At 44.7% G+C, this 24,552-nt stretch overlaps 1 protein-coding gene and 1 non-coding gene across 4 annotated transcripts in view; both read right to left on the bottom strand.

The window, feature by feature from the left end:
• LOC137214455 (liver carboxylesterase-like) overlaps positions 1–19,127 on the bottom strand; it is a 36,515-nt gene extending 17,388 nt beyond the window's left edge. For 2 of the 3 annotated variants that reach the window (XM_067718293.1, XM_067718291.1), the window contains exons 1-4: positions 18,977–19,112; positions 15,338–15,545; positions 3,414–3,558; positions 838–971 (exon numbers count right to left, since the gene is read on the bottom strand). In XM_067718293.1, coding sequence (XP_067574394.1) covers positions 838–971; positions 3,414–3,558; positions 15,338–15,545; positions 18,977–19,028 — 539 coding nt within the window. In that variant the 5' untranslated portion in view covers positions 19,029–19,112. Of the gene's footprint in view, positions 1–837; positions 972–3,413; positions 3,559–15,337; positions 15,546–18,976 lie in introns of all 3 variants that reach the window. The other variant, XM_067718292.1, reaches the window with a different exon arrangement.
• TRNAR-UCU (transfer RNA arginine (anticodon UCU)) lies at positions 18,291–18,364 on the bottom strand. The gene has a single exon. It is a non-coding gene; the product is annotated as a tRNA-Arg (tRNA).
• Positions 19,128–24,552: the final 5,425 nt, after the last annotated feature.

Raw genomic sequence — 24,552 nt, 5'->3', positions numbered from 1 at the left:
GGAGGGGGGAGTGTACGCAGTTATACTGTAACTGGGAGCAGCCGTGGGCTGCGGGGGAAGGACATGAGGAGTCTCAGTGAAGGTGACACATCCCGGGACGCGACTCGCCTGGGACAGCCCTCCTCCAGCCCATAGGTCTTTCCAGTGAGATGATCACCCCTCGTCCAGCCCACCCACCAGCCATCTGAGGGTAAGAGGTCCTGGGGCTGGTGCATTCAGAAAAGGCTCAGTAACTGTGCCTGCAGCAAGTCCGGTTCCTGTCCACACGGACACTCCATGGAGGAGACTCGAGCCTTCGCTCACGCATGTGCCAAACTCCATGAAGGAAATGGGGTGAGTGGGCCCTACACTCCTCTCAGTAGACGTGTCCACTGGAGTCAGGTGCTCGTTACAGCCTCCAAGTTCCAGCCACCCGTTCCTCCACCTACAAGACTTTACGGAGCTCCCACGTGAGTCTGCTCCTTCTTTCCTTCCCCATGAGGTAAGATGTATAAGCCTCTAACTGCTGCGCTGCATGTTAACTGTCACCTTACAGGTATGCAACATGCTGGGCAGCACAGGTGAAAAAGAGATGAGCATTTCAGACGAGGTAACATTTGGGTTGGGTTTTGTAGGAATGATAGGAGTTTGTCAGGCAGATTAGGCATTTTACATGCAAGTAAGTGGACCAGGGTGGCTGGGGAAGGAGAAGGTAGGTAGAGCCCAATTATGAGGGGACTTGCATGTCTTAGTAGGGAACCTAGCAAAGATCCCTTTGAGGGCTTGCATGACCAGAGTGGGGTCCTAGCACTCCCACACTGAGGGTCAATGTGCCGTGAGGAGAGTCCAGTGTCTTACCTGAAGAATCCCCAGATGCCCAGGCGGTACTGAACGGCCACCACCACCACGTTTTCATGGGCAGAGAGGGCCAGCCCATCATAGGTTGATGCCCCGCCCAACATCAGACCTCCTCCGTGGATCCACACCATCACCTGGATGGGGAGGAAGCAACCATACAGGGCATAGGAAGCAGAGCTGGGAAAGACCTCAAGAGGCTGTCTGGTTTGGTCATCTATCCGTTCTCCCAGCTGTGGCCCAACTCAGTGCACCCTGGCTGCCCCTGCCTGTCTCCCCTGCCTCAGTGCCACCTCCTGCCAGTGCTCTTCATGCTGAGAACATCATCATGGGAAGAGCCAAGGCTAAGAGCGCCATCTTCTCCCCAACACTCCCACAGTCCTCACTCCCGGACCCCTCACGCAGCTCAGCACACTCCGCATGCAACAGCCCTTGGTTAGCAGCTTATTTCAGCTTCACCTTAGTTACCTTTTGTGTGGTGAAATAAACTTCTCACATGAATGATGACCATGTCAAGAAGCACACGCCCTGGGTGGTACCTCTTCTTAATAGGCCTTTCCACTGCCTCCTCTGCTCCCCAAATCTCACCCATCCTCCAAAGCCCAGCCTAAAAGCCACCTCCTCTAAGAAGTCTTCAATCATCTGATGAATATGATTTGAAAACCTACTAGGTGCCAGGGACTGTGGTAAGAATTAAGGATGAGAGTGGACATGACAATTCATAATTCATGGCCCTGAATTTAAAAAGTTCACATAGCAAGAAAGTGAGAATGGCTAAAATAATAGTATAATGATTTTGTTAATAAAAAAATCAAAGAACTCATACATGAACTATGTGTCAAGTACTGCTCTAAGCATTTAAAAATAAACCATCCATAAGATAGGGACTACTATCGTCCCATTTCACAGACAGGAAAACTGAGGCACTTAACCACCCTGAGGTCACGCAGCTAATAGGTGGTGGAGGCAGCACTTGAACCCAGGCAGTCTGGCTCCAGAGTCCACACGTCGAGCTGCCCAGCACACGGCAGCCAATGGCCACGGTGCAGTAGGCTGGCTCTTGGGGCAGGAGGAATTTCTTCCCTTCAACTCTAACTAATGCATCAACAAGACTTGCCTCGTATGCTGTGTCAGACACTGACATAAATCTTGATATTCATCATTGAACACTTGTGTGTGATTATCCCTGATTTGAGGAAACAGAGCCAGGTCTCTCAGCTAGTAAAAGGCAGAACCAGGATTTACACCCAGACCCTGCAGTTCCAGAGCCTGTGTCCATAGTAGAGGTTCTTCAGCTTCAGGTTCCTGGAGCCCCTGTTCCTCCTACATCTCTGATCCCTGCCTACCTCCGGGCAGAGGGACTGAGTGTGCAGTCACCTCTGAGTCCAGGCTGAGCCAAGGGCTGGCCAGCAGTGATTTGCTGAAGAAGCTAGTCCAGCTCTGCGCAACCCAGATGCTAAGATCCTCGAAGGCAGGGGCTGTGTGGTCATGGTTTTATGTTCCTCCTTTCTCTTAACCCCCAATTCTAGCTATGCATATGGGGGCGCTGAGTATGTACTAGGGGAATGAATGAATGCATGAATGAATGAACAATTGTCCCCACCTCTTTGAGCCCAGCATATGCAGGGCCACCTTCTAGTCACAAGTTCACAGATGCCCTCCTCCACATCTGGGCACCATGCCAGGGGTGTTCCTGGGAGATGGCTGGGTGCTCACACCCCGCCTGTCTCTACCCCACTGACCCCTCCTTTCCCAGCAGACCAGCCCCACCCTCCAGCCTGAGTCTGGAAAGCTGCCCCATCTCTGGGCTTCCATTTATTCTGCAAATGCTGACTCACTGGGTCATCAGCTTGTGTCAAAGTAAATTAGGAAGTAAAATTATCTACAATAAAATCTTGATAGTTGGCAAAGGCAAAGGAAAGTGCTTCTCTGTTGCTCCAGGCTCTGCACCCTCCACCTGTGACACTGAGACACTGAGTGTTTGTCAGAGAAGGTCTCTGTGTGCTGAGGAAAGGCCACCCACAGGCTCCACTTGCTAGTGTGTGTGTGTGTGTGTGTGTGTGTGTGTGTGTCAAAGAGCGTGACTTGAGATCAGGAGACCCGTGCTCTAGTCCTGCAACCCTACTCTGCGACCTCGCCTTCCCCTCACTGGGCTTCAGTTTCTCTATCTGTAACAGAACGGTTGGGTTGTTGGCTTATCTCCAAGATTCCTTCCAGCTCTGACTTTATTGGAAATTATGTCTTAGCCACCCTGGGTATCAGATTCCTAATCTAACAATTAAGAGTAATCCTTCTTGTCCATCTATTAGCATGAGAGACCTTAGAAAAATTAAAATGTTCATTACAGATGTAGAGCAAACTCCCCCAGAGGCCCTATGTCTGTCACTAAGGGAAACTGAGGTGTGGGAAACCTGTGTTCCTCGATGTCAGGTTTGGCTGTGGTGGTAAAGAAAGCCCTGGGGCCCCTGGGGAACAGCCTGGGGCCCCTGGAACAGCCTTGGTCCAAGACGCCCCAACCCAACACTGCCTTCATCCCCTCCAGTCTACACCAGCCTTGACCATTTGTTCCCACTGCTTACCGGCAGCCTGCTTCTCTTCCTCAAGTCAGCAGGAGTGTAAATATTTAGGTAAAGACAGTCTTCGGAAAACCTGAGATTAATGTTCTCCTTTCTGTTGGTAAAGAGCTCTGAGACCGCTTGCCCCGCCACTTGGTCTTGGGAGCACCTGGGAGAGGCAAGGAGAGAAATGAATTCTTGAAGTTCAATCAGAGCTGACCAAGGAGATGTCTCCTGCGGTCAGGCCAGGTCTTGGACTGGCAGGTTTAGGGCAGTAAATAGAGTTGTTCTCACCAGACTCAAGACACTGGGTTAGGTAGGAGGCATCTGATGGGGGCTTCTCAGGCTCACCAAGGTCTCCTAGGACCAGGTATGGTAAGGCCTGACCCTCTTCCCTTCCTGGGGCCTTTGGGATGCCCTGAGTCAAGGAAGGAGGCTGCCTATACGCTGCTGGGCCTGGGAAAGGACCATTTCCTGCTTGCCCTGGGTCCAGACCAGCTCTCCGCTGGGCGCTGTATGATGCCCGCTATAGGGTGACCATATTCTGCCAACAGGGAAACATGTTCTAGTCCACGGGAGACTTCCATAAACCAGGAGAAATCACCCAAACGGCAGTTATTTACGGCCTACAACAGGTCAGAGGTCAAATATTTGTGGGGCAGCTTTAGGGGAACTACGCTCTAATCCTGCCTCAGCCTAAATTTTTTTTTTTTTTTTTCGGTACGCAGGCCTCTCACTGTTGTGGCCTCTCCCGTTGCGGAGCACAGGCTCCGGATGCGCAGGCTCAGCGGCCATGGCTCACGGGCCCAGCCACTCCGCGGCATGTGGGATCTTCCCGGACCAGGGCACGAACCCGTGTCCCCTGCGTTGACAGGCGGACTCTCAAACACTGTGCCACCAGGGAAGCCCATGACTCAGCCTAATTTGCTGGGTTTCCTTAGGTGAATTCTTTGCCTGCTCTGGGCCCTAGTCTGCTCCTCTATGTAAATGAGGGGAGTGATTTCCATAAGGGTCCTGCAGCACTGACATACTAAAATTCTATCATCAACCCATCACAGGCAAGAACTATTGGTTGCCCTAATAGGAGATTTTTTTTTTATCATTTAAATTTTATTTTATTTATATTTTTATAGAGCAGGTTCTAATTAGTTATCTATTTTATACATATTAGTGTATATATGTCAATCCCAATCTCCCAATTCATCACACCACCACCACCACTCCCCACTTGGTGTCCATACGTTTGTTCTCCATATCTTTGTCTCTATTTCTGCCCTGCAAACCGGTTCATCTGTACCATTTTTCTAGATTCCACATATATGTGTTAATATACGATATTTGTTTTTCTCTTTCTGACTTACTTCACTCTGTATGACAGTCTCTAGATTCATCCACGTCTCTACAAATGACCCAATTTCATTCCTTTTTATGGCTGAGTAATATTCCATTGTATACATGTACCACATCTTCTTTATCCATTTGTCTGTTGATGGGCATTTAGGTTGCTTCCATGAGCTGGCTATTGTAAATAGTGCTGCAATGAACATTGGGGTGCATATGTCTTATTGAATTATGGTTTTCTCAAGGTATATGCCCAGTAGTGGGATTGCTGGGTCATATAGTAATTCTATTCTTAGTTTTATAAGGAACCTCCATACTGTTCTCCATAGTGGCTGAATCAATTTACATTCCCACCAACAGAGCAAGAGGGTTCCCTTTTTTCCACATCCTCTCCAGCATTTGTTGTTTGTAGATTCCTTGATGATGGCCATTCTGACTGGTGTAGGGTGATACCTCAATGTAGTTTTGATTTGCATTTCTCTAATAATTAGTGATGTTGAGCATCATTTCATGTGCCTCTTGGCCATCTGTATTCTTCTTTGGAGAAATGTCTGCTTAGGTATTCTGCCCATTTTTTGATTTGGTTGTTTGTTTTCTTATTAATTTAATTTAATTTAATTTTTTAACATCTTTATTGGAGTATAATTGCTTTACAATGGTGTGTTAGTTTCTGCTTTATAACAAAGTGAATCAGCCATACATATACATATATCCTCATATCTCTTCCCTCTTGCGTCTCCCTCCCACCCTCCCTATCCCACCCCTCTAGGTGGTCACAAAGCACCGAGCTGATCTCCCTGTGCAACGTGGCTGCTTCCCACTAGCTACATGTTTTACCTTTGGTAGTGTATATATGTCCATGCCACTCTCTCACTTTCTCCCAGCTTACTCTTCACCTTCCCTGTGTCCTCAAGTCTGTTCTCTAGTAGGTCTGTATCTTTATTCCCATCCTGTCCCTAGGTTCTTCATGACCATTTTTTTTCTTAGATTCCGTATATATGTGTTAGCATATGGTATCTGTTTTTCTCTTTCTGACTTACTTCACTCTGTATGACAGACTCTGGGTCCATCCACCTCACTACAAATAACTCAATTTCGTTTCCTTTTATGGCTGAATAATATTCCATTGTATATATGTGCCACATCTTCTTTATCCATTCATCTGTCGATGGACAGTTAGGTTGCTTCCATGTCCAGGCTATTGTAAATAGTGCTGCAATGAGCATTGTGGTATACGACTCTTTTTGAATTATGGTTTTCTCATGGTATATGCCCAGTAGTGGGATTGCTGGGTCGTATGGCAGTTCTATTTTTAGTTTTTTTTTTCAGGGAGCTCATCTCCTTTATTTATTTATTTATTTTTATTTATTTATTTTTTTGGTACGCGGGCCTCTCAATGTTGTGGCCTCTCCCGTTGCGGAGCACAGGCTCCGGACACGCAGTCTCAGCGGCCATGGCTCACGGGCCCAGCCACTCCGCAGCATGTGGGATCTTCCCGGACCGGGTTACAAACCCGCGTCCCCTGCATTGGCAGGCGGACTCTCAACCACTGTGCCACCAGGGAAGCCCCTTTATTTTTAATTTTTTAAGGGATCTCCATACTGTTCTCTATAGTGGCTGTATCAATTTACTTTCCCACCAACAGTGTAAGAGGGTTCCCTTTTCTCCACACCCTCTCCAGCATTTATTGTTTGTAGATTTTTTGATGATGGCCATTCTGGCTGGTGTGAGATGATCTCACTGTAGTTTTGATTTGCATTTCTCTAATGATTAGTGACGTTGAGCATCCTTTCATGTGTTCGTTGGCAATCTGTATACCTTCTTTGGAGAAATGTCTATTTAGGTCTTCTGCCCATTTTTGGATTGGGTTGTTTGTTTTTTGATATTGAGCTGCATGAGCTGCTTGTAAATTTTGGAGATTAATCCTTTGTCAGTTGCTTCATTTGCAAATATTTTCTCCCATTATGAGGTTTGTCTTTTCGTCTTGCTTATGGCTTCCTTTGCTGTGCAAAAGCTTTTAAGTTTAATTAGGTCCCATTTGTTTATTTTCGTTTTTATTTCCATTACTCTAGGAGGTGGGTCAAAAAAGATCTTGCTGTGATTTTTGTCAAAGACTGTTCTTCCTATGTTTTCCTCTAAGAATTTTATAGTGTCCGCTCTTACATTTAGGTCTTTAATCCATTTTGAGTTTATTTTTGTGTATGGTGTTAGGGAGTGTTCTAATTTCATTCTTTTACATGTAGCTGCCCAGTTTTCCCAGCACCACTTATTGAAGAGATTGTCTTTTCTCCATTGTATATCCTTGCCTCCTTTGTCAGAGATTAGTTGACCATAACTGCGTGGGTTTATCTCTGGGCTTTCTATCCTGTTCCATTGATCTATATTTCTGTTTTTGTGCCAGTACCATATTGTCTTGATTACTGTAGCTTTGTAGTATAGTCTGAAGTCAGGGAGTCTGATTCCTCCAGTTCCGTTTTTTACCCCTCAAGATTGCTTTGGCTATTCGGGGTCTTTTGTGCCTCCATACACATTTTAAGATTTTTTTGTTCTAGTTCTATAAAAAATGCCATTGGTAATTTGATAGGGATTGCGTTGAATCTGTAGGTTGCTTTGGGTAGTAGAGTCATTTTCACAATATCGATTCTTCCAATCCAAAAACATGGTATATCTCTCCATCTGATTGTGTCATCCTTGAGTTCTTTCATCAGTGTCTTATAGTTTTCTGAGTACAGGGCTTTTACCTCCTTAGGTGGTTTATTTCTAGGTATTTTATTCTTTTTGTTGCAATGGTGAATGGGAGTGTTTCCTTAATTTCTCTTTCTGATCTTTCACTGTTAGTGTATAGGAATGCAAGAGATTTCTGTGCATTAATTTTGGATCCTGCAACTTTACCAAATTCATTGATTAGCTCCAGTAGTTTTCTGGTGGCATCTTTAGGATTATCTCTGTATAGTATCACGTCATCTGCAAACAGTGACAGTTTTACTTCTTCTTTTCCAATTTGTATTCCTTTCATTTCTTTTTCTTCTCTGATTTCTGTGGCTAGGACTTCCAAAACTTTGTGGAATAATAGTGGTGAGAGTGGACATCCTTGTCTTGTTCCTGTTCTTAGAGGAAATCCTTTCAGTTTTTCACCATTGAGAATGATGTTTGCTGTGGGTTTGTTGTATATGGCCTTTATTATGTTGAGGTAGGTTCCCTCTATGCCCACTTTCTGGAGAGTTTTTTTATCATAAATCAGTGTTGAATTTTGCCAAAAGCTTTTTCTACATCTATTGAGATGATCATATAGTTTTTATCCTTCAGTTTGTTAATATGGTGTATCACATTGATTGATTTGCATATACTGAAGAATCCTTGTGTCCCTGGGATACATCCCAGTTGGTCATGCTGTATGACCCTTTTAATGTGTTGTTGGATTCTGATTGCTAGTATTTTGTTGAGGATTTTTGCGGTTATATTCATCAGTGATATTGATCTGTAATTTTCTTTTTTTGTAGTATCTTTATTTGGTTTTGGTATCAGGGTGATGGTGGCCTCGTAGAATGAGTTTGGGAGTGTTTCTTCCTTTGCAATTTTTTGGAAGAGTTTGAGAAGGATGGGTGTTAGCTATTCTGTACATGGTTCATAGGATTCACCTGTGAAGCCATCTGGTCCTGGGCTTTTGTTTGTTGGAAGATTTTTAATTACAGTTTCAATTTCATTACTTGTGATTGGTCTATTCATATTTTCTGTTTCTTCCTGGTTCAGTCTTGGAACGTTATACCTTTCTAAGAATTTGTCCCTTTCTTCCAGGTTGTCCATTTTATTGGCATAGAGTTGCTTGTAGTAGTCTCTTATGATGGTTTGCATTTCTGCGGTTTCTGTTGTAACTTCTCCTTTTTAATCTAATTTTATTGATTTAAGTCCTTTCCCTCTTTTTCTTGGTGAGTCTGGCTAAAGGTTTATCAATTTTGTTTATCTTCTCAAAGAAGCATCTTTTAGTTTTATTGATCTTTGCTACTGTTTTGTTTCTATTTCATTTACTTCTGCTCTGGTCTTTATGAATTCTTTACTTCTATTAACTCTGGGTTTTGTTTGTTCTTCTTTCTCTAGTTCCTTTAGGTGAAAGTTTAGATTGTTTATTTGAGATTTTTCTTGTTACTTGAGGTAGCATTGTATTGCTACAAGCTTCCCTCTTAGAACTCCTTTTGTAGCATCCCATGTGTTTTGGATCGTCATGTTTTCATTGTCATTTGTGTCTAGGTATTTTTTGATTTCCTCTTTGATTTCTTCAGTGATCTCTTGGTTATTTAGTAATGTATTGTTTATCCTCCTTGTGTTTTTTACGTTTTTTTCCCTGTAATTGATTTCTAATCTCATAGTGTTGTGGTCAGAAAAGATGCTTGATATGATTTCAATTTTCTTAAATTTACTGAGGCTTGATTTGTGACACAAGATGTGATCTATCCTGGAGAATGTTCCATGTGCACTTGAGAAGAAAGTGTAAGTCTGCCATTTTTGGATGGAATATCCTATAAATATCAATTAAATCTATCTGGTCTATTGTGTCATTTAAAGCTTCTGTTTCCTTATTAATTTTCTGTTTGGATGATCTGTCCATTGGTGTAAGTGAGGTGTTAAAGTCCCCCACTATTATTGTGTTACTGTCGATTTCCTCTTTTATAGCTGTTAGCATTTGCCTTACGTATTGAGGTCCTCCTATGTTGGGTGCATATATATTTATAATTGTTATATCTTCTTCTTAGATTGATCCCTTGATCATTATGTAGTGTCCTTCCTTCTCTCTTGTAACATTCTTTATTTTAAAGTCTATTTTATCTGATATGAGTATTGCTACTCCAGCTTTCTTTTGCTTTCCATTTGCATGGAATATCTTTTTCCATCCCTTCACTTTCAGTCTGTATGTGTCCGTAGGTCTGAAGTGGGTCTCCTGTAGACAGCAATATATACAGGTCTTGTTTTTGTATCCATTCAGTGAGCCTGTGTCTTTTGGCTGGAGCATTTAATCCATTCACATTTAAGGTAATTATCAATATGTATGTTCCTATTACCATTTTCTTAATTGTTATGGGTTTGTTTTTGTAGGTCCTTTTCTTCTCTTGTGTTTCCCACTTAGAGAAGTTCCTTTAGCACTTGTTGCAGAGCTGGTTTGGTGGTGCTGAATTCTCTTAGCTTTTGCTTGTCTGTAAAGCTTTTGATTTCTCCATCGAATCTGAATGAGATCCTTGCCGGGTAGAGTAACCTTGGTTGGAGGTTCTTCCCTTTCATCACTTTAAAAATATTGTGTCACTCCCTTCTGGCTTGTAGAGTTTCTGCTGAGAAATCAGCTCTTAACCTTATGGGAGTTCCATTGTATGTTATTTGTCATTTTTCCCTTGTTGCTTTTAATAGTTTTTCTTTGTCTTTAATATTTGTCCATTTGATTACTATGTGTCTCAGCGTGTTTCTCCTTGGGTTTATCCTGTCTGGGACTCTCTGCGTTTCCTGGACTTGGGTGGCTATTTCCTCTCCCATGTTAGAGAAGTTTTCAACTATAATCTCTTCAAATATTTTCTGGCGTCCTTTTTCTCTCTCTTCTCCTTCTGGGACTCCTATAATGCGAATGTTGGTGCATTTAATGTTGTCCCAGAGATCTCTTAGGCTGTCTTCATTTCTTTTCATTCTATTTTCTTTATTCTGTTCCGTGGCAGTGAATTCCACCATTCTGTCTTCCAGGTCACTTATCTGTTCTTCTGCCTCAGTTATTCTGCTATTGATTCCTTCCAGTGTATTTTTCATTTCAGTCATTGTATTGTTCATCTCTGTTTTTTTCTTTAATTCTTCTAGGTCTTTGTTAAACATTTCTTGCATCTTCTCCATCTTTGCCTCCATTCTTTTTCTTAGGTCCTGGATCATCTTCACTATCATTATTCTGAATTCTTTTTCTGGAAGATTGCCTATCTGCACTTCATTTAGTTGTTTTTCTGGTGTTTTATCTTGTTCCTTCATCTGGAACATATTCCCCTGCCTTTTCATTTTGTCTCTCTTTCTGTGAATGTGGTTTTCGATCCATAGGCTGCAGGACTGTCGTTCTTTTTGTTTCTGCTGTCTGCCCTCTGTTGGATGAGGCTATCTGAGAGTCTTGTACAAGCTTCCTGATGGGAGGGACTGGTGGTGGTAGAGCTGGGTGTTGCTCTGGTGGACAGACCTCAGTAAAACTTTAATCTGCTTGTCTGCTGATGGGTGGGGTTGAGTTCCCTCCCTGTTGGTTGTTTGGCCTGAGGCAACCCAGCACTGGACCCTGCAGGCTATTTGGTGAGGCTAATGGTGGACTCTGGGAGGGCTCACACCAAAGAGTCCTTCCCAGAACTTCTGCTGCCAGTGTCCTTGTCCCTGCAGTGTGCCACAGCCGCCCCCCACCTCTGCAGGAGACCCTCCAACACTAGCAGGTAGGTCTGGTTCAGTTTCCTATGGGGTCACTGTTCCTTCCCCCTGGGTTCTCATACGCACACTACTTTGTGTGTGCCCTCCAAGAGTGGAGTCTCTGTTTCCCCCAGTCCTGTCAAAGTCCTGAAATCAAATCCCGCTAGCCTTCAAAGTCTAATTCTCTGGGAATTCCTCCTCCTATTGCCAGGCCCCCAGGTTGGGAAGCCTGACGTGGGCTCAGAACCTTCCCTCCAGTGAGTGGACTTCTGTGGTATAAGTGTTCTCCAGTTTGTGAGTCACCCACCCAACGGTTATGGGATTTGATTTTATTGTGATTGTGCTCCTCCTACAGTCTCATTGTGGCTTCTCCTTTGTCTTTGGATGTGGGGTATCTTTTTGGTGAGTTCCAGTGTCTTCCTGTCAATGATTGTTCAGCAGTTAGTTGTGATTCCAGTGCTCTCTCACCAACTGTTGTTTTAAATACTCCTTATGTATTAACTCATTTAATCTTCACATCAGCCCCATGATTTAGGTTCTATTATTATCCACATTTTACAGTTGAGAAACTGAGAGATGTTAGAGAATTTGCCCAAGGTCACACAGCCAGAAAGAACCATACTATGTAGTGCTTATGTTTCCAAGGACCTTATAAGCCACATTTCCAGATCTCAGTGTCCCCACAAAACAGCATGACTGCCTCCAGTATTTCGACGAGGTAACTGAAGCACTGAGGTGCTTGGATGACACAGCTGTCAATTGGCAGAGTCAGAGCTCCAAAGATAAACTCTTGATTTCCATCCCGGGGGAACTTTCCCCAGATCACCAAAGCAAGGGGCGTAATATTCATAAAAGAAGACAATCAAAAGTTTAAAAAGAGAAAAATAAGTCAATGTCACTAGTATTCAGATAAATGTAGAATAAAGAGAATAATCATACATATAATGACGAAGATAATAAAAATTATCGTTATTTTGCCTATTCAATAGCCCCAAATCATTTTTGATAACCCAAAACATTGTTTAAAATTCAGTTAATGGAGGTTTTCATATATTAAATAAAGGGGTGCAGTTGGAGTATTTCTGAAGGGAAATTTTAAAAATACTCTTACTCGGAAATGTTATTTCTTAGAACTTATCCAAAAATATTTATGAACATGCATGAAGATTTAGCTACAGGATATTCATCATAGTGCTACTTATATTATCAAAATCATCAAGAACAATTAATAATCCCAAATAAAAGGTGCAGTAAATAAATTATGATTCAATATGCAACGTAATGCAGCTATTATATGTCGGGGTGTGATATTTAATGACATAGAATGATGTTCATGATATACGTTCATGAGCAAAACAGGCATCTAAAGTATCTGTCTTGGGGTTTCCCTGGTGGCGCAGTGGTGAAGAATCCACCTGCCAGTGCAGGGGACATGGGTTCCAGTCCTGGTCCGGGAAGATCCCACATGTCGTGGAGCACCTAAGCCTGTGAGCCACAACTACTGAGCCCATGCGCCACAACTACTGAAGCCCACGTGCCTAGAGCCTGTGCTCCATAACAGGAGAAGCCACCGCAATGAGAAGCCCGCGCACCACAACGAAGAGTAGCCCCCGCTGGCCGCAACTACAGAAAGCACGCATGCAGCAATGAAGACCCAGCGCAGCCAAAAATAAATTAAAATAAATAAATAAAGTAAAATAAAGTATCTGTATCGTGTAATATGATATTGTGATATAAGAAGAAATATGTATTTGATCTTTGTCCAGTTTCTGCTGAAGAGCTCTTTTTTTTTTTTTTTTTTTATTGCCATAGGCAGGCTTCTCACTGTTGTGGCCTCTCCCGTTGCAGAGCACAGGCTCCGGACGCGCAGGCTCAGCGGCCATGGCTCACAGGCCCAGCCGCTCCGTGGCATGTGGGATCTTCCCGGACCGGGGCACGAACCCACGTCCCCTGCATCGGCAGGCGGACTCGCAACCACTGCGCCACCAGGGAAGCCCTGAAGAGCTCTTAAAACCCTTGAAATCTCCTGAGTGGTGTATACTGTTGGGTTAATGAGGTCACTTTTGGACCTCATCTAAGAGCAGGAACTGGTTGCCAGAGGAACAATCATGTGATTAGAGGGTTGGAACTCTGCGCCACAGCCCCCTGACCTCTGGAAAGGGGAGATGGGCTGGAGAGGAATCAATCACCAGTGACCAATGCTTTCAATCATCCTGCCCATGTAATGAGGGCTCCATAAAACCCAAAAGGACAGGGTTCAGAGGGCGTCCTGGTTGGTGAACCAGAACTCTTCTAAGTGCCACCGTGCTGGGTCCCAAACTCCAGAAGGATGGATGGATGCTCCTTTGTTAGGGACCTCACCTTATGGATATCTTCATCTGGCTAGTGGCTTGTATCCTTTAATATCCTTCATAATAAACTGGTAATCTAGTGAGAAAACTAATTTCCTGAGTTCTGTGAGCTGCTACGGCAAATTAATAGAACTTAAGGACGGGGTCACAGGAACCTCTAATTTATAGCCAGTTGGTCAGAAGCATAGGTGACGACTTGGACTTGGAACTGGCATCGAAGCAGAGGGAGTTATTGTGGAGCTGAGCCCTTAATCTGTGGAATCTGATGCTATCTCTAGGAAGAGAGTGTTAGAATTAGCTAAATTGTTGGACACACATATGGTGTGTGAGAATTGCTTTTTGGTGCGGGGGAAAAAAAAACACACACATTAGAATTGGGTACAGAAAATTATGTGATTACATTTTAAGGGAGAAATTATGCAACAGATAAAAGACTAGAAAAATAGAATCTAAAATATGAACAACAGTTCTTGCTCTGTGGTGTATGCTTTTCATTTTCTTACCTTTACTTACCTATATTTTCTCACTTTTATGTAATAAGTATGTATTACTTATTACTTGCAATCAGGAAATTAAATGTATACTTGCAATAAAAATAAATAAAACATATTAATTGCAATCAGGAAATAAAAAGAATGAATATTATTTTAAAAGAATGGAAGAAGTAAGGAAGGAAGGGAGTAAGGAGAGAAGAGAAGAAAAGAAAATTCAGCAAGAGGCAGGACCCTGGAAATTATTAGAAATCTCTTGCTGAGATAAATATGGTCTGAATCAGTGCTTGTAGACATCTAAGGTGCCTTGGGGGACAGTTGTGAGTCTTCTTGCCCAACTTGACCAGCTAACTAGAACACATCAACCATCGTTCTGCTTGTGACTAGGTAGCCAGACACATTTGGGAGTTGAGAACTTGCCCAGTCCAACACCCCAAAGCACTACCCATCCACACATCTCCTGGCCCACCTCACTTCCCACTATGGTAAAGTTCAAGAAGGAAAATGAATAGAACTGTGAAAATTAATAAAGAGAACCCGCACTAAAATGGAATCTGGAGGTGAGGAGGGGGAGATCTCAGGAAGATATCACTCCACCTCAATACAGATCCCCCTAGGAAGAGACATACTGTGCACGTCTGACCAGAAATGACACGACTTTACCACAAGAAAGATTTCCTCCTTGCCTGGCAACAGCTCAGCCAATCAGAGACTATCATTACTCAGCCAATTAAAAGCCACTACATAACAAACTCCCAGTTTCCTCCAATGGACTTTTGTTTATAACAGTGCCTTCTAACTTCCCCTTTGCCTCTATAAAAGAGTTTCCTTTCCTTTTACCAGACTTGCATGTGGTTTGCCATAGTTGCATGTCCCCAATTGTGATTCTTTGCTGCTCCCAAATAAATCTCTGGTTTTGCTGGTAAAATATCTGGTTGTTTTATTGTTTTAGGTTAACAGAATCATTACTTTTGAAACCCCTCACCTGCTCAACTTTCTATTTTTTTCCACAGCACTTATCATATTCTAACATACTGTATAGTCTATTTACTAATTTGCATATTGTTTACTATCTATCTGCCCCTGCTAGAATGCAAGCTGCATGAGGGTGGGATCTTTGTTCTGTTCACTAATGGATCCCAGGAAACTAGAAAATGCCTGGCAAAGTTGCTCAATAAATATTAGTTGAATAAAGGGCTCTAGAATGCTGTGAGAGTTCTGAAATGTTTGTAAGGATCTACAATATCTTAGGATTCCAGAACAAAGTATGAGCCACTCAGAGGATCGCCTTGGCTCCTTCCTGTGTCCCTTTGAGGCTAACATCCCCACTGGAAGATGCCAAAGTCACACCTTGACTTACATGGGAGGGTAAGAGGTGGTATTCTTCACGAAGATCCATGGTTCTGCAGGCTGCGGCGGAGCAAACCTCAAGGATCCAAGAGGGGGCCTGGCAAAAGGGACTCCCAGGAAAACAGCCACAGGCTGTGCAAAACCTTCTAAGCTGACGTATTTCCCCAGGACTCTGCCCTGCGCGGTGTCCACAACAGGCGGTGAGGGTGGTTGCCCTGCTGGACATTGAGAGGAAATGAGAACATGTCAGTGGTGAAGGTGTGAACTGGATTCTGGGTGAATTTTGTTACTTTTGCCACGTGATCTTGAATGTCCCCTCAACTCTCTAAGCCTCAGTTTCTTCTTATGTAAGAGAGAGTGAAGCTAACTGTCCTTCCTAACTCACAGCGCTATCTGAAGGAGCGAATTGGAATTGGAGGTATAACAGCATCAAATAAGACATAAATGCAAAAAGAAGAGCCACTGGGAATGAAGAGGGCATTCAGTTTCCACACTTAGGAGCATCTAGAAACAATCACTGGATGCTGGTGCCGAGCTGCACGCTGGATGAGAGGATGAACAAGAGCAGGTTGCTCTTCTCAGAAATCTGGCCTTATGTGGAGGATGAGCCACATACATACCTGACCCTACTGCTGGGAAGAAAGTGGTCCGTGTCCTGAGAGACGTACCAAGTAAGGTGCCATAGGAGACAGAAGAGGGAGCGAGGCCTTCTGACTGGTGGCTTCATGGAGGCAGTGACCTTGGAGCTGGGACTTGCAGTAGTGGAAGGAGTGACAAGGGGAGGTGGAAGAGGGTGCTTAAAGGTATAAACAGAGATGAGATTGTGCAGAGGTGAGGCTCTGTGACAGCAAAGTGCAAGACCTGCTTGAGGAAGAGCGATTGGCCCATTTGGGTCAGGAAGAGTAATGGGGGAGGAACATAATCCTGGATGAGACAGGTTCATGTCTGGGAGGGTCTCAAACGCCAGGCCAGTGATTCGGCCTTTATTTAGTGGGTAAATGAGCAGCAGTGAACCATACTGGAGTAAAAGAGAGTGACACAATCAGCTTGAAGAGGCCCCTTCTGCTGGCTCTGAGCACGGTCATCCAGAGGGAGCGAGATGGGCCCAGATTCCATCTGTCCCCTTCTCGTGGAGCAGACAGTTCTTTCTCACTGAGCTGAAATGCGTCTCCCTGAAGCTGCCACATCAGTCCTGGTCCTACCTGCTCTGGGACATCCTGCACCTTCATGTGACAGGCAGCCTTAGTGACCCATGTTCATACCCATCCCTCAAGTCTTCTCTTGTCCGTCCTCAACAGCTTCAGTTTGTTTAAGCATCCTAACAGGAAACGATTTCCAGCCTCTCATCCTCCCAATTGTTCCCCTTTAGATATAGACCCAAGGTTAACCTCTCTCTCAAAGTATGTGGCCAGAATAGAAAAGAATAACCCAGATTTGGTCTTCCGGACAAATCCGATGATAACCTTCAAGAGAGATGAAGTGGACAGATGTCCAAATGGCAAGGGTGAAAAAGTGGGCGATTGGCTGAGAGGTATAGGCAATACTGGTAACAGCAGCAGTTACCACTTGTGTTATATGTAATGTTTGTATACTGAGCACTTACTATGTGCTACATGGGCATTCCAGTTCCTTTAAACTAATCTTCACAAAAGCCTTGCTAGGTAGACATCAATATGCCCATTTTTCAGATGAAGTAACTGAGGAAATGGAGGCAGCCAGTATGGACTTTCTTTTTTAAAAATTTTTATTTATTTTTGGCTGTGTTGGGTCTTAGTTTCTGTGTGTGGGTTTTCTCTAGTTGTGGTGAGTGGGGGCTAATCTTCATTGCAGTGCATGGGCTTCTCATTGGGTGACTTCTCTTGTTGCAGAGCATGGGCTCAAGGCACGTGGCTTCAGTAGTTGCAGCGTATGGGCTCAGTAGTTGTGGCATGCGGGCTCTAGAGTGCAGGCTCAGCAGTTGGGGCGCACGCGCTTATTTTCACAGCATGTGGGATCTTCCCAGACCAGGGCTCAAACCCGTGTCCCCTGCATTGGCAGGCGTATTCTTAACCACTGTGCCACCAGGGAAGTTCCCAGTATGGACTTTCTAAAGATGGAAGTGGCATGGCCCTGCCAGGGGGTAAACAGCAGTTTACCCCTAATTTGGTTCTTACTCTGCTCTTACCCTCAGTTCCAGGCCTCTCACAGTGTCATAGGCCCAGGAAGAAGAGAAAACCCAGTGGAGCCTGGGCTGTCAGTGCACTGACAGCCAGAGCACTGGCTCTGGACTCAGGAGTTAGAGATAGAATTCAGAGCATGATTTTCCGGTTGACCTTGGGCATGTACATTTCCCTCTCTGAGTCTCAGTTTCCCCATCTATAAAATGGCACAGATGCATTCTGAGGTCCCTTGCCGCACCCTTGTATTAACCAGGTCTTTTATGTTCTGTATTCTGATGCCTTGACATCTGGGGCCTTGCTGATTCTGGAGGGACTGCCCCTCCCAGAGTTCGCCAATCCCTAATGATACGAATGAACTTCCCCTTCAAGCGTGCCAGAGCCTGTACCCCAACTACCTTCTCTATCAGGCCCTCCACATCTGGCCACTATCATCCTGCCCTAATCACTCCAGGCCAAGTACCTGACAACTGTGCAGTCCCTAAGCCCCAGAACCTGTTGAAATTGGCTACTTTGCCAATCCCAAACCTGCATACCCTGCCTCACCTCTTCCTTCCTCCCAGCAACCAAGATAAAGCCCCTCACCCCCAGTTCCTCCTTCTTCCCTGTGTCTCATGACCCACCCAGGGCTTCACCTCCAGGCCCCCCATGGTAGTTCCGTACTCCTTCCTCTGGGGAAATTGAGTCATAAACCATCTTTTCAATGACAGTTGGTTCCTGATCTGTGGGCCTTAGAATACCCCTAATTGTCTATTAATACACTGTCTTTTTTTTTCTGGCTGCCCTGCGAGGCACGCGGGATCTTAGTTCCCCGACCAGGGATCAAACCTGCGCCCCCTGCAGTAGAAGTGCAGAGTCTTTAACCACTGGACCACCAGGGAAGTTCCAATATACTTTTTTTTTTTTTCAATACACTGTCTTTTAAAACAACTTCTTTATCCCTTTTTTGCACTCTCTCCATTCCAGGCACTCTCTCAGAAACAACAGCCCATTTCAACCTCACAAGAGCCTAATGATGTGGATACAGCTTTCACCCCCATTTTATAGAGGGGGAAACTGAGGCACAGAAAAAGGAAGTCCTTTGCCTAAGCTCACAGGGCTAGTAAGTGCTAAGCTGGGATGCAAACCCACACACTCTGCCTCCAGAGGCGGTATTAATATTCTGGTAAGCTAAGCTCCAGGATTTGGCCACGTCCGTATTAGTAATCAAGAGGAAAAGCTATGGAACTCTCCCAAGTCCTCAGCTGGAGGTTGAGGTTAGCTGGTTGTCCAACCGGGAGGTTAGCTGGTTGTCCTCCTCTGGTGTGGCGGCGTGCAGCCGAGTCTAGGGTGTTTATCGTCCACTGTGTCTCCTGCTGCGGGGGACCAGCTGGGCTAGACGGTCCAAGTCCACAGAGCGTGCGCTGCTGCAGAACCACCCCTGTCACTCCTTCCCCTTGTCCCACACAAGGATTTCCAAAGGTCCCCCGCTATTTGAATTTAGGAGGACTCACCCAAAGCCGTGAAAGTGGTGAGGGAGGACAAGACCAGAGCGAAGACCCACATCGTGGAAGGACAGCAGCTCCTGTGCCCGCAGGTCTCGGCCCTGCTCAGAGGGGCTGTTCCAGTCCCCGCCCCCAGTCCCCGCCCCCAGCTCTCTGCACAGGCTCCCGCCCCAGTTGCTCAGTAGCCTAATCTGGAAATAACAGAAAAGCTCTCCCACCCTTCCCCGTGGGCTGCTGTTTAGGGCTGTAAGCCACGCCCACCCAGAATTTACCTTCTTTTAAATCAAGAGCCCGGACTTTACTCTCCAATTACAGGTAGCCACCTACAGGTTCAACGATTTGTTTCATAAGTGTTTCTCCCTTCCTGGACTCTAACCTTAGTGTACTGTGGGCTACCAAGGCAGACACAAGCACACAGAGGTCTTTGGACAAGGGGAGGCTGTGGTCGGGTCCTCAGAACAACTTGAAAACTTTCAGAGCAACTCCCAGACCCACAGCTGCCCAGCTGGGGAATTAAGGGCAAATCTTTTCATTTCCCTGGGCTTCTATTTCACAGAGTTCCATGCTCTTATTTTAGAAACATCTTAAATTTCATTCAGTCTCCCTTCTGATGCCTAAATTAACTTCACAGTATTCCTGCCAAGTGACTCAGCCTCCTGTTGCACACCTGCAGGGTCAGGGAACTATTACCTCTCCAGGCAGGGATCTTTGGACAGAATGTTCTTACAATAAAGGGACTCCATCTCTCTATAGTCTTTGGTTCTAATTATTCATTCATCCGTCCCTCCGTCTTTCCTTCCATTTATTCATTATTTCATTTATTCATTCATTCTCCTAACATTTACCAAATACCTGGCACTCTGCTAAGTGCAGTGGATACAAAGATAAATCCAAGACGTGTTCCATCTCCTGGAGGAACTCTCTATGTAATAAATAAGACAGATGCAGGGAGAGGTGATAGGTAGATTGCAGTGCAATCTGAAAGCACCAAAGTAGAGGGATACAAAGTGCTCTGAGTACACCTGTGAAAGTGCCACTTACTCACTAGGGACACAAGGAAAATGCTCAAAGCCTGTTTTATAGAATTACTAAATGTTGAACAGTAGGACATTCTCTAAATACATTCTGATACAGCTGGCTAAGGAAATACTATGCTTTCACTCAAACTAGTGAAGCACACCTCTATTTATTTAGTTAGTTATTTTTGGCTGCGTTGGGTCTTTGTTGCTGTGCGTGGGCTTTCTCTAGTTGAGGCGAGCGGGGGCTGCTCTTTTTTGCAGTGCACGAGCTTCTCACTGGGGTGGCTTCTCTTGTTGCAGAGCACGGGCTCTAGGTGCGGGGGCTTCAGTAGTGGTGGCTCGCGGGCTCAGTAGTTGTAGCACATGTGCTTAGTTGCTCTGTGGCATGTGGGATCTTCTCTGACCAAGGCTCGAATCCGTGTCCCCTGCATTGGCAGGCGGATTCTTAACCACTGAGCCACCAGGGAAGTCATACACACCTCTATTAATTGACAAGGAAAGGCAGTCATGATCTATTGTGAAGGGGAAAAAAACAGATTATAATATAATTATGACTGCTTTAGGAAACAGTTTGGCAATTCCTCAAAAATCAAACACAGGGATTTCCCTGGTGGTCCAGCGATTAAGACTCCATGCTTCCGCTGCAGGGGGTGCGGGTTCGATCCCTGAGGATCCTGCATGCCACGTGATGAGGCCAAAAAAATTTAAAAATTAAAAAAAATCAAACACAAAGTTACCAGATTTCCCAGCAATTCCACTCCTAGGTATATACCCACAACAGCTGAAAACATATCTATACAAAAACTTGTACACAAATAGCTGCATTAGTCACAACGGCCCGAAGTGGAAAGAACCCAAATATCCAGGAACTGATGAATGGACAAATAAAATAATATCTATCTATACAATGGAATATTATTCAGCCATAAAAAGAAATGAAGTACTGGTACATGCTAAACATGGATGAACCTTGAAAATATTACGCTAATGTAAGAAGCCAGACATGAAAGGACATATATTGTATGATTCTATTTGTATGAAATGTCCAGATTAAGCAAATCCATAGAGGCGGAAAGTAGTTTAGTGGCTGCTGCAGGCCTGGGGTGGGGGAATGATGTGCGGCTGTTAATGCATGGAGGCTTCTCTTTGAGGTGATGAAAATGTTCTGGGATTACATAGTGGTGATGGTTGCACAACCCTGTGAATATACTGAAAACCACTGAAGTGTACGCCTCAGAAAGGTGAATTTTATGGTGTGTGGATAATCTTTCAATAAATAAATATTTTTAAAAATCTAGGGCTTCCCTGGTGGCACAGCGGCTGGGAGTCCACCTGCCAATGCAGGGGACACGGGTTCGAGCCCTGGTCTGGGAAGATCCCACATGCCGCAGAGCAACTGGGCCCGTGTGCCACAACCACTGAGGCTGCACGCCACAACTACTGAAGCCTGCGAGCCTAGAGCCCATGCTCCGCAACAAGAGAAGCCACCGCAATGAGAAGCCCACGCACCACAATGAAGAGTAGGCCCCGCTCACCTCAACTAGAGAAAGCCCAGTGCAGCAACAAAGACCCAACGCAGCCAAAAATAAATAAATAAATTTATAAAAAAAATTTTTAAAAATAAATAAAAAATCTAGTCATGTACAATATCCCATTATAATATAAAAAATATCTTTCTTTGGGGAGGAAAAATTTTGGAAGGTTATACCTCTAACTTGTGTTGCAACAGCCATTTCCTGGCTATAATATTGCGTGTGTTTTTATTAGTATTTTCCACTTTTATTCACTCAGACATTCATTTGACAAATATTTACGGAGCGCTCACAGTGTGAGAATGACCGTGCTGAGGGCTTTGTATGCAGGATCTCACTTAGTTCTCAAAATAAACCTGTGAATTGATACTATGATCTCCCAGTGCTCAGTGAGGACAAGGAAATGGCCCACAGTCACAAAGCAAGTAAGAGGAAGAGCTGAGAATTGAACAAAAGCTGCACAGTGTTATAGACCTTACTCTAAACATTGTGTTAACCGGAGTCGTGAGATGTGAACTTTGTTCTTGTCCGTGGAGAGGGAGCAGATGTGAAGGGGTTGTCTCTAGGGCAGAAGACTGAAAAGGTAGCTGTGCCTTCTCCATGCTTGCACTGTTTCCCAACTGTCATTTGTCAAAACTGACCTTGTCCAGGCCAGACCAATATTAACATTAGGAAGAATTGGGCAACCATAAAGCACATGACACTCTTAGAAAAGCTCATGGGTTCTTGGCCAACGTCATAGGTTGTAGCTGAAATGAAGCTTTTGGAGATCCAAGTTCTAAGAGTGATGCTCATCTGCACCCATTCTAGCCACTGTGGCAGGCCGGCGAGGGGTGAGTTTGGGACAGCAGTAGAGTCAGGCCCCAGAGGTGACTGCTTCTACAAAGATTGACCTGGGCTGGGCTCCTCCCTTTTACCAGGAAAGAAACATGGGTCCTAAAGAACACCCTAATAAAGAACACCCCTATCTCTATCCACACTGAACAACCCAGGCTGTCTTCCTAAGCAGAAAACAAAGCTGTTTCTAATCACTTTGCACTCATACACTCACACACGTGCGTGCACGCATGCGTGCACGCGCGCGCGCACACACACACACGTGCACGCATGCGTGCACGCGCGCGCGCGCACACACACACACACACACACACACACACACACACACACACACACACAGAGCTGTTAAGGCAAAATCATCCTGCCTTTTGCCCTGGCCAGCTGGCCTTTGCAACTTGAGACAGACCTGGCTCTTAGACTATGAAGACTGCCGGATGCTGTCTTAGCAAAATATAAAAGGTAAGGATGAATTATTCTCCCAGCCCCACTGTTCCATCACATGCCCTCTTGTGACACCCACAGTTCCGCAAACATGCGCAGCTATGCCCAGACCTTGAAGTGTCTGCAGCCTGCATGCCCACTCCTGGCTCACGATGACTCTGCAGAAATGGGTAAGGCATCAAGCCAGACCTCAGTTTGCTTAACCTGTGCCCGCTCCCTGGGTCGCACCAGCTGTAAGTGATACAGCTCTTGTTTCAGTGGCATTTGATAGAGATTACAGCTTTTAACTTGGGAAACTCCCATATGGAACTAGTCTGAAGAGGAAAATCCTATACTGGCCTTAATGCCTAAGTAGCTGGGCAGGTCTTAGGAAAGAAGACACCCCTAAGCTCCAAATCAGACCCCTGCCATCTCCATCAATTCACTCAACAGATACATGGAAAGCACATACTAGAACAAGCACTAGACAAGTCTGAGCCCATGTCCTACTGGACCATTCAACTGGACTCTGTCCATTAATCATGGGATTAATCAGGCAGAGTCTTCATGGTGGCGAACGCTGCACTGGCGGACCAGAGGTCTGGAAACCCACAGGGTGACTTCGGAACGTCCCTTTTGGAAAGGGAGTGGTGAGAGGCAGGGGTGGCGATGGCTGAGGTGATCCCTCATGCGCCATCCACCTTGGATCAACATTCTATGAACCTGGAATTCTATGAAATTTTTCAATGCAGCCTAGACATATACAGTGTTTCTGGAATCTGTTATTCTCATGCTAACATCACATTTTTAGCCATATCAGCATACCGTCTGTACTATTATGAGCAGTTTTCTTTTTTTTTTTAATTTATTTTTGGCTGTGCTGGGTCTTTGTTGCTGCACGCAGGCTTTCTCTAGTTGTGGCGAGCGGGGGCTACTCTTCGTTGCGGTGTGCGGGCTCCTCATTGCGGTGGCTTCTCTTGTTGCGGAACACGGGCTCTAGGCATGCGGGCTTCAGTAGTTGTGGCCCATGGGCTCAGTAGTTGTGGCTCATGAGCTCTAGAGTGCAGGTTCAGTAGTTGTGGCGCATGGGCTTAGTTGCTCCGCAGCATATGGGATCTTCCCGGACCAGGGCTCGAACCCATGTGCCCTGCATTGGCAGGCGGATTCTTAACCACTGCGCCACCAGGGAAGTTCCTATGAGCAGTTTTCTTAAATGAATTAATTCTGTTTGTTTTAATGCAATTGTTCAAAAAAATTTTACCCATTTCCATAAATGGAAGATTATAAATTGTCATGAATTAAAGGTGTTAAAAAGGTAAAAATTCAACTGAGTAAAATTTAAAGATCTTATTGGCTCTATTCAATAATTAATGAATCCGGCAGTATCCCATATAGCAGAAAGAAAGATGCTCAGAGAGCTATACAAAATGAAAGACTCTTACAGGCAGAAGCAGGTGGGACAAGGAAGTTACTAAATAAGAGTGCATTTTTTGTGGCATGCTCACCTTACACTAAGGGGTGGCAGGGGTCTATCAGGCCAATGACCTCACTGGTTCTGACCAGGCAATTCCGGATTGACATAAATCACAGCAAGATCTTTTTTGACCCATCTCCTAGAGTAATGAAATAAAAACAAAAATAAACAAATGGGACCTAATTAAACTTAAAAGCTTTTGCACAGCAAAGGAAACCATAAACAAGACAAAAAGACAACCCTCAGAATGGGAGAAAATATCTGCAAATGAAGCAACTGACAAGGGATTAATCTCCAAAATAT

The sequence above is a fragment of the Pseudorca crassidens genome, chromosome 20 (genome assembly GCF_039906515.1).
Source record: "Pseudorca crassidens isolate mPseCra1 chromosome 20, mPseCra1.hap1, whole genome shotgun sequence".
NCBI lineage: Eukaryota > Metazoa > Chordata > Mammalia > Artiodactyla > Delphinidae > Pseudorca > Pseudorca crassidens.
Note: the sequence above shows the minus strand (reverse complement) of the source record. Positions and strands in the feature narration are given on the sequence as shown.